A 19,851-nucleotide genomic window follows, 5' to 3' on the forward strand; every position below is an offset into this window, starting at 1 on the left:
AGTGTTTTAGTTTTTCGAAAAAAAAGACTTGTTTTTATCGAACAAAAACGTTAAACATATTAGAATTACACTGTAAATGAAAGTAAATAATCATATAAGCCCGAAAACACTTCTACATAGAGTCAGTGTCACTGTGGCCCTAATGCAAGTTTAGAAGATATAAATTTGGCTAGTCGAAAATCTGAGAATGGCCAAGGAAACGATAAAGATGGATAAGGAAAAGACACTGAGTAAAGGAATCTATGGCTTTTTCTTGTCAACTCTGCCCAGAAGGACAGCATTCTGGAGTCCCCCGCTATACTGCCGACACTGAGACTGATGCATGTAGGTACCATATAATGAAGCTGCCGGTTGAGGACCTTTGAGGCATCTGTTTTTCAGACTAGACTCTGATGTACTTCTCCTCTTGCTCAGCTGTGCTCCGGGACCTCCCACTTCTCTTTCTGTTCTTTGTTAGAGCCAGTTTTGCTGCTCTGTGAGGGGAGACGTGCATGCTGTTGAAGTCTTTAAGTTTTCCTTGGCAGTTTCCCACATGGAATAGCCTTCACTTCTTAGAACAAGAACACTCTAACGAGCTTCAGAGGAAAGTTTTTTATTTTTAAATGGGGCAATTTGAAACTATCATTGAACCCACAAGGCTGATGCTCCAGACACAGAACTAACCAATTCTCTACTAATCAGAAGAGTGCCAACCTAACTGTAAAAAGGTCTTGGTAATGATCAGTCAGCTTTACAATAAGTGACACAGCGTATCAACGGAGGACTAAAAGTAGCTGAAAATTAACCTCTGGAGCTATTCTAGTAAATATAATTAGTGATTGCGATGATTAATGATACTACATGCCATTATCTAAAATTTCGAAACAATTAAAAAGTTATTTTATGAGAATACAACGGTACACTACAAGGCCTCCTACACATTACACCTACAGGACCTGCTCAGCCATGGAAAACCATGCTATGAAGCTCCCAGTGCACAGTTTTTGTGCTGATGTTAATACCAGAGGAGGTTTGGAGCTCTGCAGTAACTGAGTTAACAGAGCTTTGATAGCACTGTGTGCCTCAGCACTCAGCAACCCAGATGTGGAACTTTATGTGATCCGGCATTTTGCTGTACCAAACATCCACTTTGCATTAATATCATTTACATTTGATGGTGGAATTTCACAACTCATCGTTGCAACGGCGGAAACCTATTACAGTACCACTCTCTTCAGAGCAACCCACTGTTTCAAAAATATTTGTAAAGGCAGGCTGCATGGCTACACCAATTTGCATTTAATCACTAATTATTATGAAGTTATTATTAAGCTCTCACAGAGTGTCTTTTGTCCTGTCTCCCTCCCCGGCCCCTCTGAGCATGGCTCTGCCAGAGGTTTCTTCCTGTTAAAAGGGAGTTTTTCATGTGATTTTTAGGGTTTTCTCTCTATTATTATATTAACTTTCAATATAAAGCACCTTGAGGACACTGTTATTGTGATTTGGTGCCATATAAATAAAACTGAATTGAACTGGATCCTCTGTGTTTCTGTTTATACACCTGTGACGAGGAGACTGAAATCACATGAATTCAAAGATTAAGAAATGTGGCCCAACACTTTTGTCCATATCGTGTATCATCGTTAAAAACAGGGACATTTGTCAGCGACTACAAACTTTTGTAGTACATGGTCAGACACAAGGTTCCTGTTTTCAAACAAGCTGAGAGCCTTTTTTTCCTGACAGCCGGAGTCTTTTGGCATTCAGCAGAATCATTCAATACGCAACTACCATAAGATCTTATGACGCAACAAAGTCCTCGTTAAAGGCCTCTACTGAGTCTGCCCTACTTCTTTGTAGGTCATGGGCTTATTTATATATCCATCTCTGATTCAGTTTCTTGGATGCATGATATACCAAATCCCATTTTTTTCCCAGAAAACATTTGGAGACAAAAATAAAAATGACCACTATGAGACTTCTCTATAAGTTAGGGTCTCTCTAAAAAAGATAAGAGAGATCTGTGTAGCACGCTATCAAGATCTCCTGGTTTATAGATTCAAGAGTAGATATGCACAGTCTTTAGCACAGGTATAATTAATATATGTTCACATGACAATGAAATCATAACAGATGGACCCAGACTTAAGCTCTGGAACATAGTACATGTAAACAAACCTATAGTGTGTTTTGCAAATGCTGAAAGAAAAATATCCAAAAAGTAAGTAGCATAAAATAATTAATATACTTCTTTTTGTTTTAGGTTAAAAGACAAAAATAAAAAAATAAATTTAAAAAAACATTTAATGTCTTTTCCTCTTATTTCTCATCTTTCTGTCCCTCCTGTTTGTCCACACAGCTGCTTTTCCAAAGTGAAACCCTGCTGAAGGATTTTCAGGAATATGTGCCAGGAGGACTGGGACAACTAAATAAAGACAAAAATTAATGCTGTACCACTGAGAATACAATTTAAAGGAACACATGTACAGCTAGGATCACATCAGTTTGCTTCAGCTTGCAGTAACTAATGACACTTAGATCCATCCTAAGTGGTTCCTACTTTACTCAACAGGATGTTGGCAAAGAAAAATGTAACAATATAAGAAGCAGTTAGGCCATTAAAGAACTTTGGTACAGTTGGTACATATGGCACACCTTGAACTTACCATGGTTACTATAGCCCAGACGTTAAACTAAGGTGACTGTTGGTTGTTGGTGCCAGTGGGCTGGACTCAATATTATTACACAACCTCTAAGCTATGCAGACGAGCATCTCCAACAACACTTCAAACCTTGACGCAGATGGGCTTCAGCAGCAGAAAACTCCACCCGGTGCCACTCCTGTCAGCTAAGAATGGGAAACTGAGATTACAAAAAGCAAAATCACCAAAATTAGACAATAGCAGATTGGAAAAAGTGTTGCCTGGTCCGATGGGATGGTAGGATCAAAATGTTGCGTAAACAGCATGAAAGCATGGATCCATCCTCCCTTGTGTTAACAGTTCAGCCTGATGATGGTGGTGTAATGGTTGGAGATCTTTTCTTGGCGCACTTTGGTTCCCTTAGCCCCAACTGAGCATCATTTTAATGCCACAGTCTGAGTCCTGTTACTATGTCCATCCCTTTATGACCACAGTGTACCCACCTTCTGATGGTTGCTTCAGCAGGATAACGCACCATGTCACAAAGTTCAAATCATCTCAGGCTGTTTTTTTGAACATGACTGCATTCAAATGCCCTCCACACTCACCAGATTGGGTATGGTAGAACAGAAGATTCAAATCATGGATGTTCTGAGTGATGCTATCACGTCAACATTGACCAAAATCTTTGTTTTCTTTGTTGAATCTACACCATGAAGAGTTAAGGCAGTCCAAGCGAATACAAGCAAGATGTACCTAATAATGTGGCTGGTGTAAAGCTTATTTTATCATCTTTGGCCAGTAAAACAAATACCTTCATATTAGTGATGTTTACAGGTGTAAACTTGAAAGATGTCTTTCAGGAATCTTTTATTTCTTGCTGTCACTTAGACTCAACAGTAGTGTTGCCAAACCTTTACGTCAAAAGAAAATAAACCCATTAACAACATTGAGCTGCCAAGAAGTCCTTTTCGCAAATTCTTCACTTGGAATAAATGCACAGCTGTGTAGAATCCCATGAATAGTAAAGATGTTTTTTAAAAAGGAAGGGAAACAAAAGGATGCTATTAAATTATTAGTGCTTTATTGGTGATGCTTTGATGACTGCAAAGCTGAATTCTTCATGTATTAAATGAATCCCTGAACTAGGCAAAGATTTTGGCGATGAACTCTTTGAAGCGTTTAGCGTACTGCTCTGGATGAACAGTTGAGATCTCAGCTCCTGCCTACAAAACACAGACACACAGTCGATCAGAAATAAGTAGAAGCAGCCCTTTACACTTTGCAGAGCACTGATCTCTCACCCCGTGTTTGACAGCCTTGGCAGCGTGAGCGGCTTTCTTCTTGGTGTCGTACTGCGTCAGCACGTCAATCAGACCCATAAAATACACCTCCCTACGGGGCGCACCTACAAGGGAGCGATTCACAGTGTTTGGCGAGCGATATTGATCTGCGCATATGATCTTATCTTGTGCAGCACAGTGTGAGAGGAAGTTTCGGTGGGTGAAAAAGCGCAGGGCTCCTATCTCGGCTGTCGGGACTCACCCACAGCGCTCTGAATAGCGTACACATCCACATAAGGGTCGAAATCCCCGGGACCCATGGGTTTGAAGGAGTTCATGTAGCCGGTAATGCCTTCAGGGGAGGTGGAGTGGGGAGCAGGAGCAAGGCCATTTTCATCATCCTCTTCCTCCTCATCGGACAGCTCCATCTCCTCCTCCTCCTCCTCCATCTCGGCTCTTTCGACATCGTGGATACCGAGCAGCAGGCTGTAGTCCATGATCCTCATACGTACAAGAAACTGCAGTGAGAGAAATAATTACACACCAGAGACAAGAAACACAAAAATCCCCCACAAAAAGCAACGCCTCTCTTACCTCAGTGTCTCTGTTGAGCTTGTCCATTATTTTCTCCTTCTCTTCATCACTCACATAAACTTTCTGCATGTTATTCATAAAGTCCACATCCTTATAAGTGGGCAATTCCTTGACCTGAAAATATAGAAAGAATTACAACATTCATTCAACAGCATTTTTCTTTTCATCAAAACATTTATAGCTTCTCCATTTTCATATGATTAAAGCCAAATAACATTTTCATAATTTTGTTTTCTGAATCAGTACAGATGGAAATATCAAAGGTTCCCGCAGCTCTGCAGCTAGTCAAACTTCCTCTATTAAACCAGATATTTCTTCATCTTTTTCTTTTTTATCTAGGTCAGCGTCGCTGGAGGCCAAACAGAGGGCTTCTGATGTTTATAACAGCCTGTTGCTAAGTGATTTTTCTGTGAGAAGATTCAAGAAAGTCTAATCTTAAAATCACATTTGTCACAATGCGCAAACAATAACAGTTACACATAGGAAAATAATTCCACACTCTGCCCTCAGGCGCACATTTCAAAGAGAAAAAAAATACATTTTTGGTTTGCAGTCTTAGATGTAGCCTGTCAAACCGGGGAGAGCAGCCAGAATACTAAACACGTCCACATCTTCAGACAGACTGTGGGGGCAGTAGCACACGTGCAGCCACTTCAGGTATGCTAAGTTTTTCTTTCTCACTTCAGCTTTTATCATTTTACTTGCAGTCGGTGATTGATGTAGCTATCAGTCCAAACGTCAGACAATGTTAGGCAATAATCAGATGGTTTTTTTTCACAGAAATGTTGCCTTTTAGTGGCGTATCATTATCATTATCATTATCATTATCATTACGCCAAGTACTGAACAATTGTTTGTTAATTTCAGGTTACACAAGTCTCAGTGAGCTAAAATCAAAGTTTAGGCTGAAAGACTCACAGTTTTTCAGGTAAAAGCTTTTTTGGAATCACCTTGTTGGTGCAGAAATGCTATGTTATGCCTGTCTCTGTTATTGTTTTCATAGATTCAACTAAAGAAATGGGAAGAAATTATATGTTTTTGTGACAGACTGCTATTAACAAAGATGTGTATTATGTGTAGACACAACACTGGATCATCCCTTGGGTTAGGTGCATTTTTATGCTTGAATGATTCACAGGTCAATGTTAAGTAGCTTAACAAACAACAACAATATTCCTTTGAAAATGGGCAGGTACAAGGATTGGACTGAAAATGAATGAAAAAGCAGCCAATGTTCATAGAAAATTTTAAAAAGACCTTCAGAAAGCCTGGGCTGCTCAAGACTATTTCAAAGATCACAACAAAATCTGGTCCAGGAAACAAAACGTGACAAAATCGAGGGCTTGAAACTTTTGCACAGTACCATATAAATAGGTTGTTGTATCCTGCTCATTATGGCAGATAATCATGTGAGCTGACTACAAGATAAATAAATAAATGAACCATATCAAAGATGCATACCTAAATAAACCGATGATACATTGTAATCTGCACACCAGCTATGAATTCAATCGCTGTGCAACAGGCAAAGCGCTTATTTTAATGGCTTACAAAGTCAACCTGGCACTATTAATTAATGGACTTGATGAACCCTAAAACTTTACTGTGTTTGGTCTTCAGGCAGTTTGAGCTATTTACTGAACCTCTTTTCTGGACCCCAACAGTTTTTCTTTTTGCCTCACTGAGATATTTCTACCATTTTTATTGGAGTGTCTCTTTTCTGAAAAAGAAAAGAACAAAATATTGTAGAAAAATATTGTAGAAAATGTTAATGATTAAAAAAAAGCATTTTCAAAAGTTTCTGTGACTCAATATATGTCTTTCATTTAAACATATTAAAAAAGGACACCCGCAGTTTTACAAGGGAAGCACTGGTAAGGAGAAATTAGAAAGAAATTCTGAAAATGAATCCTATGGAAATATAGCTGCGTAATGGCTTCGACTGCTGTGGAGATGCTTTTTTTAAACGCAAAGGCCTCTCCAAGCTTGACGCGTGGAGTTGAAAGACGAGTGTTTATCAGTCAGGGTCAGCTGCTGTTTTTGACGTTTCGTGTTTATCTCTCTCTCTCTCACGAGTCTCCCAGCTTGATGTGAGCACAGAACTAAATCACTTCAAAAACTAAAGACCAGAAGGGCACTTGACTGGTTTTGGAAATAACCACCTCATAGATTATATATTTTTCCTTTTAGTGCAACACGCTGTGTTGCACTAAAACAAAACACTTTGGTCCTTCATTTGAACAGGTACAAAAAAGAAACCAAACACATCAGACATCGCAATAAAGCTATTGCCAAATAAAGGTATAATAATCGAGTGGAGCCGAGCTTTTTTTGACCATTTTCTTACTGGAGATGTTAGTGCAAGGTTATCATAATTAAAATTAACAAGCTCAAATGTATTCAGCCACTCTTTCATTGAGCCTGAGTCAGAAGACGTAAAAATAACCATCTGTAATAGATCACTGCCTCTTAAACACTCCACGGCCACACGTGTGCTTTATTTCCAGTAAAGACAAACGTCACTGGAACTCTTGTGGACAACAGACTGACTTTACCTGAATCTGATCTCACCTTTTCTTTAAAACTGGCTTCACGAGACACCAGCGAGCCCTGATGAAAGAGAAGAAAGCGACCGGTGTTACTGTTGAGCCAAAGATCCATATTTGCTCATTACTTTCAAAGCTAGAATAGTCATTATCACTCATGTGTTCTCAGAGATGATACACGTGTGGCCATAAATCCAACAGTCTACTATTAATAAATGGTTTGGGGTGAAGCATAACTTTAATTCACAAGCATTTAACACTCTGTTTTTTAAACTATTGTCTTTAAATGTTTTGGTAAGTTAAGCATTTCAATAGCTGATAAAAGTAATAAGACACTATCATATGAGATACACTGCCTCTGGAGGATTACCTTGAGGTCATACTTCCTGTGTACGTGAAGTCGGTGGCTGAACATGTTCCTCATTACTAACAGGTAGGTGTCCTCACTCTCCACAGTGACTCTGTACATGGCCAGGAACTGAGGGAGGAGCGTCCTGCCGTGGCAGGTGACAATATGCTGGAAGAGACCATCAGTACATGGATTTTCAGTCATGAAGAATAAACATCTGCACGTGAATATAATAAGTTGTGGTTAATGCTCTTCCTGAAGATCCTCCTGTGGCATCTGATCAGCACCGCAGATGTAATTTAGACTTGGAATAATTTACAGGACGAACTCCATTTGAAAACACTGCCTGCATTTCAAACAGATGGCTTCATTGTTATATGACTCTACAGCGTCGTTAAGACATTGCATAAGAGGTAAAGTATGATAACATAAAAGAGTTCCTAGTAAGATAAGGTTTTTCCTTGTAACAGATATGATTCAACGCACGGGTAATATAAAGTCATTTCATAGCATCATAGCAAGAAATGTCAAGAAAGGCAGGGAGGATGTACAGTCCCAGCAAGTAAACGTGGATTTACACAATGCTCGACTTCATTTTTTAATCAGCTTTGTATTTTGAGACGTCTGTTATACCTCAAGTATGAAAACAGTTCATTGTGATGAGCAACAATAAGTGTCAAAGCCACTGAGCACAGCGTTGTCTGCATTGCATTTGTGCACTGGAGCGTCTACAAGTGAAACTGAGCTAATTCTGATGGACTTGGAGTTGGTAATATACTGAATGACATTTGTGTCAAACCTTTAATTAGGATGAAACAAATGGAGAATTAAAACTAAATTCATTTAATAAAATACTCTGTTAAAATCCATCAGATTCTCCTGTGTCCTATTGTTAGAGTTGTCATATTGGTAAATCTATCACCTTACAAAGCTAGTTAACTGCTGTGAGATTTTCAGTCTGTATTGCGTGTTTAACCTCTTTGTATGAACAGTCTGATGTCATTAACTTATTAATAAATGTGGCTGATTCTGCCAACAACACCCCTTTCACGTGAACATGGAATGAAAGCCCTGGAGGAAACCGGCTTATCTTGAGTGCCAGTGTTACAGTAAGTGAATCGACCCCCGGGTACGCTGAGGGAGCAAGGCATACCTGAATGCACTTAACATATGTCAGAACAATCAGACATCAAGTAAAAATGAAAGAAAACGAAAGTTAGGAAGATATGCTAAATATGGAGGCAAGAAGACTCAAATTAAATATGAAAACAGACTCATGGGGACAATGGAGGACAAAAACACAAGCACAGAAACTGAGGGAGGAAAAGATAAGGAGACAGCGAGGGAACAAAACACACAAGAAATATCAAACTCAAAATAAGTTGGGGTTCTAAGCAAGAGCCCCAAACTCCAAAGAAACTGAACTGGGAACCAGAAGAAAGTTCAAGCTCTCATAAAAAGGCGTGTTTCACATGTCAAGTGATTCTTCTCACACAAATGATCCCTGTGACTGTTGCCTGCTCCAGTTAGAGCCATTATCAGATGATCATGATGTAAAGTGGTCATAAAACCTATAAAGAAATGAAAAAATATGACAGCGAAATGCAAAGTCATTTATCTTGGGATTTGGCAGAGTGGTGAAGTAAACGTTTTAATTTGAGTTAATATATTTATGTTACCACTAAGTGTGCGCTCAGCACTGCTGTTGATGTCTAATATGGTGGCTGCACATTAGACCTCTGAAACTTTAAACTGGCAAGTGCAAATCACTTTAGTTTGTCAGCAGACCAACGTGAATCTGATTTAACTGATTGATAGGTGTTCATGGTGTGTGTTCAGTCTTCCTGCAGCTGCGGTTCAAACAGTGTAAAAGAGGCAGCAGATTAGAATCGGGCATAACAACATTTAAACATTTTCTGCATCACCAGAATAATATATACACACTCTAGTGGCACCGTTTTCACAGCTATACATTTATAGACCCCATTATTAAGAGGTTTTAGTAAAGTAATAGTAGTAGGCTTAACAAGCTGCATATGAAACATATAGCTCCGGCAGAAAATCTATATCACACCTTAAAATGTTGTAAATTAAGCAATCATTAAAAAACATGCTGTTTTCAAACAGTGACCTGTTATCATGATGACTTATCCTGGTAAAAAGAGAGCCGCTTTCATGACACTGAAAACTCTGACTTTAAGGTCAAGACAGCTCACTAACCCCATAATCTTGCTTCACAGAACACCTCTATGAGCTCATATAGCACAACAAAAACAAACCCCTCCAAATTACTAGAATGATAAGAATGACCGGCTGAGTTTATGCACAGCGTGTCTGAGCTGTCGATTATATACCTACACTGGCAGAGTACTGGCTCACATTAGCGTTGTGAACAAGCTAGAAACAATTCTAGTTTAACAGTAGCACTACACCTGTCCTAATCTACTGTGCTCACACAGCATACACAACTCTTGTGGTCAGCATCACTACAACATTTAGATTTTAAATAGCATCTAAAATTTTCATCTTTCCCTGATGACTATCAGTAACAATCTTATTGCTCTATAAGCATTTATATATGATCTTAAACAGAGCCCCGCACTGTACCTGCTGACCTTATTCTAAGGTCTGTTGGACATAGACTAAGCCTCCGTTTGAATTGAGTTTTTATATGAATTATTTATTCTCAGATCATGAAACATCACAGGGACTGCAGATGAGAGAATAAGAATGAAAAATGCCCTTTAAACATTAATTTAATGAAATACTCAATTAATATCAATATCTTCTTGCATTTTGATATGATAAATCTGTTAACCTACACAGTCAGTATGTTGCTGGCTTTCTTTTCAGGCTTCAGAAAGGCTAAGCGTTATTATTAACCAAAGTCCTTGACACATACAATTTTAATACGATATTACTCTTAAGCGCTTTTTCTCTTACATACCCTGATACTGCTTTGTCTGCAGCAGCTATGTTGCTTTCAGGCATATTACCTGTTTAACTTCTTCATATTTTTCCCATAGTATTCTCTCACCTTCCTGTGTAACATCAGCTGCTCTACTGCTCTAGTGCTAATGCCACCACTTTCATGTGACCACAAAGGGGAAACCCTGGGTTAACTTAGCAAGATGATTACCAGCTACACGTGACCGCTTATCCTGATTGCCAGTGTTAGGGTAAGTGAATCCAGATAGCGCAAAGATATCCTGGGTCTGTGCAACTGGGTCTGTAGTATAAATCTCTGATGGTGGTGCGTATTTGATTCTCTCTTGGTGATTTATGAGAAGGAAACATTTTGACAGGTCTGCGAAAAATCGTTATGCCTCAGAAGTAATATCTGTAGGAAGGAAATCATGTTGCACAGAATCTGTGGTCTACATCTGTGAGTCATCAGTGAATTTTTTTTTTTTTGGTAACCCCTCCTATATCAATTGATACCAGTGGTGCCAACTTCGGGCATTTTTATTGATTTTTTGGCACCAGGGCCAGTGTCTTTTCAGTGGAAATGCATTAAAGTGATCTGAGATTAGGGAGTGATGTTCACTGACTGTCACGGCGAGTGAGAGGAGCCGTGTGGAGGAGGAAAAGGAGGATCCACACGCAGGCAGTCGTGAAGGTGTAAAAGGTGATTTATTGAACACAAAAGGAGAGGCAAACGGCAACACGGAGAACTAAACTATACTGGGAAACAACTAAAACTACAAAGCACAAACCTGAATGAGCAGAGGAGACTGATGATGGACAGCAGGGAGAACACACAGGTGAGACATGGTAGAAACACAGGTGAGGCAGGGTGGAATACACAGACGGACCAGCAACTACAACAACGGAGGACATGACTTAAATACACCCAGAGAAACACAGGGGAATTACACACAGGTGGTGGACACAGCTGGGAATGATCAACAAGACGAGACAGAGGTAAAACTGAACACACTCACATGAGACCCAGACCTTCACAATAAAACAGGAAATGAGAACACCACACCAAGACGCAGACCTGACACTGAGAGACAGACAGAATGACACATGGAACCTGAACTAAACTAAACGTGAGATACAACCGAGAACAAATCCTTAAACATGAAACTCAAATAATAAACATCATAATCATCATCATAAACACAACAAGAGAACAAGAAAACAATCCCTGATGCAAACTAAAACCAAAACATAATAACCTCAAACATGGAATAACAAAAACATGAAACTCCACATACTGGGTCCAACGGACCCAGACCCGTGACACTGACAGGCTCATGCAACAGTATCATGGCTTACTGCAAGCCCTTTTAAATGTCATTGGTAACATCAGTGCTCTTTAAACAACAACAACAACAACAAAAAGCTGTGTGAAGGCCTTTTGTGGCACTACAGAAAAGAAATACAGTACAAGCAAACAAACATCATGCTACTTGTTAATATGTCATGTGACTTAGCTTTCTCTGTTTGGTGTGTTATTTTTTTTTGTATCTGTATAACCAGAAAAAGCTCTGACAGAATCATTCTTCAATGTGAATTATTTAATATGCTTCAATTTAAATGTAAAACTGGAGCCATGAAATTCTAACACTCGTGTCTCAGCTTTGATGCTGTAAAACCTTTACCATGGCAACCATGGTTAATGTAAAAAGGGCACATTTTTTTCTTGTATAAAAACGACACAAGGAAAGAGAAAAGACTGGTAGATGTGTGCATGTACAAAAGGATTGCAACCATGCACACACTAGAAATACTATGTTCTTAGTTCAGTTCAATTCAATTCATTTTATTTAGCTCCAAATCGCAGCAACAGTCACATCAAGGCACTTCATACTAAAAGGTAAAAGAGTAAAAGAGAGAAAACCGCAACAATCAGATGACCCCACGTGAGCAAGCATATGGTGACAGTGGGAAGGAAAAACTCCCTTTTAACAGGAAAAAACTTGCAGCAGAACCAGGAGAGGCAGCCATCAGCTGCAACCGGTTAGAGGTGAGGAGAGGGAGACACAACAAAAGACACACTGTGTAAGAGAGCCAGGGATTAATAATAACTAATGATTAAATGCAAAGTGGTGAACAACCACAGACAGTGAAAAGAGGTGAAGAAGAAACACTCAGTGCACTATGGGAAGAGCCCAGCAGCTTAGCCCTAAATGCAGGGTAACTAAGGGAGGATTCTGGGTCACCTGATCCAGCCCTAACTATAACCTTTATCAGAAAGTATAGTTTTGAGCCTTATTGTAAAAGCAGAGAGAGTGCCTCTCTCCAGTATCCAAACTGGGAGCTGGTTCCACAGAAAAGGGGCCTGAAAGCTGGAGTCTCCAATTTTAAAATTGAACCTACTCTCTGACCTTTAAAGGACATATAAACTTGTGTCAGTCCTACCTGGTGATATGCAGAGAGCGCATTATGCATTTCTGCAACCTCCTCACTGGAAATTTCTTTTATAACCAAAGTGCGGTCGTACGACGTCAGCAGCAGGCCCGCATATTTCCCTTCGTCGTGTCTGAGAGGAGGACTCCGAGCCAGAGAAACCTGCCGGTGAGTGAGAGAACAGCATCATGAGATCAGAAGGAGAAGCCTCCTGCCCTGGGAAACCTTTCACATTTTAAAGTGTTGAAACAAATGCAAATATCTTACATATACCAGAAATGTAATGCTGCGCAGCATCGGACCATAAAAAGCTTTGTTTTAACATGCTTCTTACATTGATCTGAATGCAGGTCTGCAGTAAGCTAATGTGACTTTTATCAGCAACAATATGTTTCCCGTAATTGTGTGCTAAGCAAATGTGCACTTCCCAGACTGGAGGATGGCTGTGTGCCACCTGGCGCATGCAAAATACGACACAAAGAAATGCAAATGTAGAAGCGAGCAGATCAATATGCACATAAAAGTTCATGGTTTCGATCAAAGGAAAACACACAGAGCCTTGGATGTTCTCTGCTTGTGCGAGTCTATGTTTTTTTCTAATGGCCTCTACATTTTTGTGAAACGATAGATTTTATCCATATTTATATTTTAGTGCACAATGAAACGCAGACTTGCTGTGAATCATACCTGGAAATCTTGATCCTCAATGCCAAAGCGCTCTCGCAGGTTTCTGAACACTTGAGGACAGTACTCTTTGAATTTAAACTGTCCTGGAAGAGTCTCCCTGAGGAATAATGACAATAACGCATAGATTTAGTGTGCAGCAACATTTTACAAAAGATCTATGCTCGTGACTATTAGCTGACTGAATTATATTAGGGATCCTGCTGCTTAACAGCTTCCAGATCAAAACAAGTTCAGAGAAATCTCACTACAGTAACGGCACTTTAACCTTGGGAAAATATTTTATTGGTCCTCAAACCTCTGTTCATAAGTCTTTACTGAACCCGGATTCCTGAACGGATTAAAGGATTATTGAAAGCCTTTCACTTTTCTAGACTCAGTGCTTATAGAAACCGAACCTAACAACAGACACTGTATAGGACAGCTTTTATAAATGATTATTATACTGTAGCACACTCTGACTGACACTCTTCCACCACTATTTCAGATAAATCCATCAAGCTAACCTTTTTTTGCCTTTTAAATTATGTTGCACAGCAAGTAAAAAAAACACAAGTTAATGCTGCACTTCTAACTTTAGCCCATAACATCATTCTTTCTCTTTCGAGACAATATTGCACTGCGCTCATTACTGTAGCTATAGTGTTGGTGAAGAAAAACACCGTTGCTCTCTAAAGGGGTCTGGATATTCTGATAAGCAGAGACAATAACACCGAGAAATAAATCCTGAGAGGAACAAAAATCTGTGCAGTTTACAGGAAGCAAAACGAGGCTCCTGCAATCATGCAGACAGAGCTGAGTAGAGCCTATGAGCAGAGCACAGTACTTATTGAAGAGGTGGTTGTTGACTTTGATCTTGGTGCTGGCTTTGAAGTCGTCTGGGAGCAGCATGACAGGTACGGGCACCTGGCTCAGGTCATTAATCTGCGCATGATCAGTGGATAAATAGTTAATAATGAACATTTTCATACCCAGGCAGACAGAAGTGCACATTAAACGGCCTTATAGCTACCGAATGATTGACTCCCCACATCAGCACGCTCAACACGGGGTCACTCGCTCGGAAAACCTTCACTTTCTGTTGAACAAAGTGTTTCTTCTTCGTCTTCCTTTTTGGCGCCAGAGTGTTCAGAGGGTTGGAGGTAGCACTGGGAGAAGACATTTTCAGGCAGGTATCCGCGTCTCCGTCTGTGGACAGGCGTTTTGTTGTCTCTGTATGTAAAGTAGGCTAAAGTCCGCCCTGCAGCAGCCTATTAGCGCTTTGATCCAACACCCTGCGAGCCCAGCGCCTTTTGGTCCTTCAGTCCAGCAACGAACAGGTGCAGAGCCTCCCCCAACACGGGCTGAGCCTTCATCATCTTATTTTGTGGCTCATTTTTAAGCTTTGTTAATTTGACATGCTGTCACATTAATGATCATTTTCGTGCAGGCTTGCTTACAGGCAGAACTGCAGTAATTACATCTAAATTACCAGTGCTGTACGATTCTGCAAAGTTTGGTATCCATCCGATACCAAGTAAATAAAGGGCTAGTATTGCCGATACCAATGTCGATACTGAAACTTTTAACTTGTATGTAGGGGAGAGAAGTGTATTTTTTAATGTGGTTTCTTCTGGAGACCTGGAATCTATAGAAACAAAGTATCCATCATATTCTGCTGGCCCACCTCTATTATTACAGCTCTTAGTGGTGATTTGTTAATTATAGTTAATTTTATAATTATATATATATATATATATATATATTTGTTTGTTTGTGACCTTTAAAATGTAGCAATTTATGTTTATAATAGCACATGCTGTGAGGGAAATGTGTTTTGTTTCCGTTTACTTAAATAATTTTAAATTGCATCAGTTTTTTGTTTGTTTGTTTTTTTTATTCAAAAATACTCTAAAGAAGAATATATGCATTTTGTATTCACGTGTTGATGTCATTCATCTATCTTACTCAGTGCGGTGTGGTCAGGCTCATCAGAATATTTTATCATAAATAAATACAATAGTGAGAAACTGATGTAGAATTCAGTGGGTCATGCTGAGCCTGTGCCACTTTGTTAGGTACACCTGTACGTGCAAATATGTCATGGCATTACCATGGCATTTGAGCGTGTAGACATGGCCTGTATGACCTGCAGAAGTTCAAACTGAGCAGAATGGGGAAGAAAGATGATTTAAGGGACTTGACCATTTGCATGGTTGCTGGTGCCGGACAGGCTAGTCTGGTTATTTCAGAACCTGCTGATCTACTGATATTTTCCCAAACAAGGTTTACAGAGAATAGTTTTGAATGGCTGTTATCTGGGTGAAAATGCTTTATCTACTTCAGAGGTCAGAGGAGAATGGCCATACTCCCTTTAGGACGTCAGGGCAGATGGCATGGATACCCAACTTTGTGAACACGATAACTCGAGAACGAAGTGATGGTACTTTCAGATTGGTACAATATGTGGGTCTACTAAAAATCTTGGACAAGTTTGAATATTAGTGACCTCAGCTTCAGTGATCTCTGCTGTGACATTCAGGTGATAGTGTCAGAATAAACAACATGAAAGCACGTATCCACGATGCCGTGGATCAGCACTTCAGGCTGCTGGTGGTGTAATGGTGTAAGGGATATTTTCTTGGCACACTTTAGGCCCATTAGGCCCAATGGAGCATTGTTTAAATGCCACAGTCTGATTATTGTCGCTGACCATGCCCATCCATTTATGACCACAAAGCCATCTTCTGATTCCTGCTTACAGCAGCATAGTGCATCATGTCATTGAACATGACAATGAGTTCACAGTTGCTCAAATGGCCTCCTCCACATTCACCAGATTTGAAGCCAATAGAGCACCTTTGGGATGTTGTGGACCAGGAGAGTTTCATCATGTGCAGCTGACAATTCTGCAAAAACTGTGTGATGCTGTCACATCAATATAGACCAAAATATCTGAGAAATGTTCAACATAGAAATTACAGAATTAAGGCAGTCCTGAACTCAAAAGGGGACCCAACCCAGTACCAAAGAAGTGTACCTAATAAAGTGGCCAGTTTGTGTGGATGATATTATTTGAACTGCATAAGAGGTTAAATGTTGGTTTGTGATGAACAATTTTTAAGTAAATTAATTATCCTGATAGTAGTTATACTCATGATGCACATGCAGAAGTGCCCTGTTCACAGTCATATACACTGTCTCATTCATGCATAAGCATTGTGGGGCCAGTGCAACCCTATGCTTCCTGCTTGGTTGTTAACCACTAAGACTTGTAACACAGTACTTTCTGGTGCAAATTACAGTGGGAGCTGTAATTTTTACACTTCACAAAACCACCAGGTGGACCGTATTGGACCATTCCACGGGCCAGTTCGGGCCTCCAGACCACATGTTTGACACCCTTGTTGCAGCAAATCATAATATTCTTTCTATTGTGGTTGCAGGAACCACTAGACTAAAGAGCTGAGACTTCCTGTTTAAAGGGCCAGATAAATTAAAAAACTAAAACATGTTTTATTTTAAAAAATCTTTAATATAATAACCAATAAAAATCTTACATTTATTTTTGTAATACTGTGTTTCGCCGTATATCAGTCTTGAAAATTAAAAATGCCCCCAAGTCCTTAATCACTAATGGCACTATCAGTGTTAACATAAATAGAATATCATATCCGAAGTAACATAAATAGGATTACATGTTGAGATATTTTACAGCATTGATAGTTGTACAATTACAGTGGTTTCAAAGTTTTAAAAAAATATGGAAAATATATATAAATACACTGAAAAGATACAAAAACAAATAAAAAAAAAAAGACAGACCATATTTTCTAAACTTATTGTTTGGATTGAGAAATTTATGAAGTTAAATGACCTTAAATAACTGCTTTTGTGGGTTCGACTGGGTGTCAAAATGGGGGGGAAAAGACTTTCTCCTGAGCTGATTAGAGAGGAAGAGGAGAAAAAGGGACTAAAAGCTGGCATACACCAGTGTGCAGGACTCATTCCTAATAACAAAGTGTTTCGGGATAAAATTATTTTGTTTTTCTCCACTTTGAGAATATAATTGAACCCACTGAGGCTGATTCCTCAGACACTCACCTAACCAAATTTATTGCTTCTTTAATCAGCCCTGGAGGTTTTAGCTATAATTGGAAAAGAGTTTTTTTCTAGTGATCAGTCAGTCTATAAAATTCTAAACTTGCATTAATAACACGATGTGCCACTGGTGGATGCCGAAAATGTGCCTCTCTATGCTTACATAGATATTCTTTTCAAGAAAAAAATCATAACTGATTTATGGTTAATCAATCCAATAATCAATAGCTGTCATTTACAATACTTAGAATCAGTTTCATGTTAGAACAAATGGGGTTTCCCTTCAAAAGCAAACAGCATTTTTAAATGGCCGCGTGTTATGAGGGTTAACATGAAAGGACATCAAACCAATAAAGTTTTAATGTGTTCAGCAGAGGGCGCATGGACACTAAAGTTTCACCTGATTGTTAAACAGCCTTGTAATAGCGATGTCCTTCTCTCTGCTGGCGCACAGTCACATAAGAGGCACTGTGTTCGGTCCCTTTACTGGTCTGGTGTGCCTTCATCGTAATCTCACACAGGGACTGAAGCTTCAGCCTCCTCGTTGCATTTAACAGCTCAGACCACCCTTCTGTTTAGTGTTTGTAGACAGGGGCATGCCGTTCTTGTCAACGCACCAACACTTTCCTCGCCGCCGCCCACCTCGAGATGACCAACACTGCCGAAAACACAACAGACATAGTAAAGAGTTAAATGCAAAGATGTCTGGTCTCTATAGAATCAATGTGAGATCAGCCCTTTTTCCTATAAATCATCTAATTTGGAGACTCACCTGCTTCTTTCTGAAGAAACCACGCTTGTCACAGTTGGGCATGTAGATATCATGGTTTGACGTAAATAAATGGGCATTAAGACCTTCGATGATTGTCGTTAGCAGCTGACGGCATGGAGCCTGAGAGAAGGAACAGAGTTAACCAGATATATGTAATGCCTACTTTAATTCACTGTCAGGAATGTGCTCTTTTTGTTTTGTTTTGTTTTTTAAACATAGATATACAGTACAGGATGAGCGTTTTTACCTCATCTGGATTCTCAGTAGGTGTACTTTCTAGTGTATGAAAGCAAATAAAAACAAACAAGAACATCAGTTTTTAAAATTTTAGCGTTTATGCCATTAAATTGAGGAAGATTTCACACATTTTGAGATCTTTTGCTTGGTAACACATGTTGATTTCTCTAGTCATACTCCAATTTCCATTATAACATGATAATAACCTGAAAAGCAGTGAGTTAAAAGCATTTAACTTTCGAGATAAATGTGATATTTAAGATTGTATCTCAGCCAACAACAGCAAAATAATAATAATAAGTATTCAATTACTCCTAAATCCATAATGTTTCTCTCTCACTGATTAAATCATAGCTTCTCCCAAAAAAGTAAGCTGAAACTTACCAGCAACATGGACCGGTTTAGTCGGGCTGGTGCTACTGGCATTACTGCAGACTCCTCTGCCTTCCAGCAGGGCACGCAGGGGCTTTGGCTCATCGTCTGGAGGTGCACAACGCAGACCGTGGGCGCAGCTCAGAGTGTAGACGCCACACGGCTCTCCAAGAGCCAAAGTTGTGGCATTTACCTCTACAGACGGCTGCCTCTGTGAGTGCTTTCCTCTGCAGGTAGGACATCCTCTGGACGGTGTGGTCAGTGGGCTTGAACAAGCCAGCTGCAGGAGGACCAGCACCAGGATGTTTAAACACAGCAACATCTTACACTAAAAGTTGTCTGCTAATAAATGGTTCCAGTGCAGCCTCGTAGCAGTAATAAACGGTTCCAAGATTCCCTTTTCTAACTCTGTTCCCAGTTTTGGATAATTTGCTCCAGCTGAGAGCAGCAAGTGATAATGCAGCTGACAGACGCCACTGACAGCAGCTTTTAAAGAGGAAAGGTATGGGAGGGATACGTGATGGAGAATGTTAGCTTTCCTCTCATTTCCACACAGCTGAGCACACCCCATTTGACTTGTCTCTGACACATACACGTGCTCACGCACGCTCATGCCATTTGTTGCCTGTCATGCCACTGGATAGCTATGTTTCCTACATTGACATAAATCACAAGTGATGCTGCGTTTGCTACACCATTGCTCTGCCTTTTCCCCACTTAGAGGATCATTTATCATCGTCATATTTTTACGGAGGTGCTGCTTTATTATGGCCAGTCAATCATGGTAGGGCTAAAAGATGAAAAAGACACTTTATTTTCTGCAGCATAAATTTAGTTTCATTACACCACGGTTTTCAATGGCATTCAAATCTCTAGCAGAATTTAATATTAAAATGATTTGAATATAAAAAAATAATAAAAAATAAGTTAAAATAGTTAAAACAAGGAATAAATC

At 39.6% G+C, this 19,851-nt stretch overlaps 2 protein-coding genes across 2 annotated transcripts; both read right to left on the minus strand.

The window, feature by feature from the left end:
- Positions 1 to 3,476: 3,476 nt before the first annotated feature.
- On the minus strand, positions 3,477 to 14,665 carry LOC146574269 (phosphatidylinositol 5-phosphate 4-kinase type-2 gamma-like). The gene is made up of 10 exons (XM_085273780.1): positions 14,448 to 14,665; positions 14,262 to 14,359; positions 13,439 to 13,535; positions 12,764 to 12,913; positions 7,415 to 7,561; positions 7,070 to 7,108; positions 4,499 to 4,612; positions 4,167 to 4,422; positions 3,926 to 4,029; positions 3,477 to 3,847 (listed from the first exon to the last, which is right to left on the minus strand). The coding sequence occupies exons 1-10, from the start codon at positions 14,595 to 14,597 to the stop codon at positions 3,767 to 3,769; spliced, it is 1,236 nt and encodes a 411-aa protein (XP_085129906.1). The 5' UTR covers positions 14,598 to 14,665; the 3' UTR covers positions 3,477 to 3,766.
- A 2,263-nt stretch (positions 14,666 to 16,928) lies between these two features.
- LOC146574270 (insulin-like growth factor-binding protein 6) lies at positions 16,929 to 19,363 on the minus strand. Its single transcript, XM_085273787.1, has 4 exons — positions 18,909 to 19,363; positions 18,535 to 18,563; positions 18,288 to 18,407; positions 16,929 to 18,173 (listed from the first exon to the last, which is right to left on the minus strand). Exons 1-4 carry the CDS (start codon positions 19,216 to 19,218, stop codon positions 18,066 to 18,068), a joined length of 567 nt encoding a protein of 188 aa, XP_085129913.1. The 5' UTR covers positions 19,219 to 19,363; the 3' UTR covers positions 16,929 to 18,065.
- Positions 19,364 to 19,851: the final 488 nt, after the last annotated feature.

The sequence above is a fragment of the Mchenga conophoros genome, linkage group LG5, assembly GCF_057382185.1.
Source record: "Mchenga conophoros isolate Kocher_MC1m ecotype Shallow Benthic linkage group LG5, M_conophoros_male_GT1.1, whole genome shotgun sequence".
Taxonomy (NCBI): Eukaryota; Metazoa; Chordata; class Actinopteri; order Cichliformes; family Cichlidae; genus Mchenga; species Mchenga conophoros.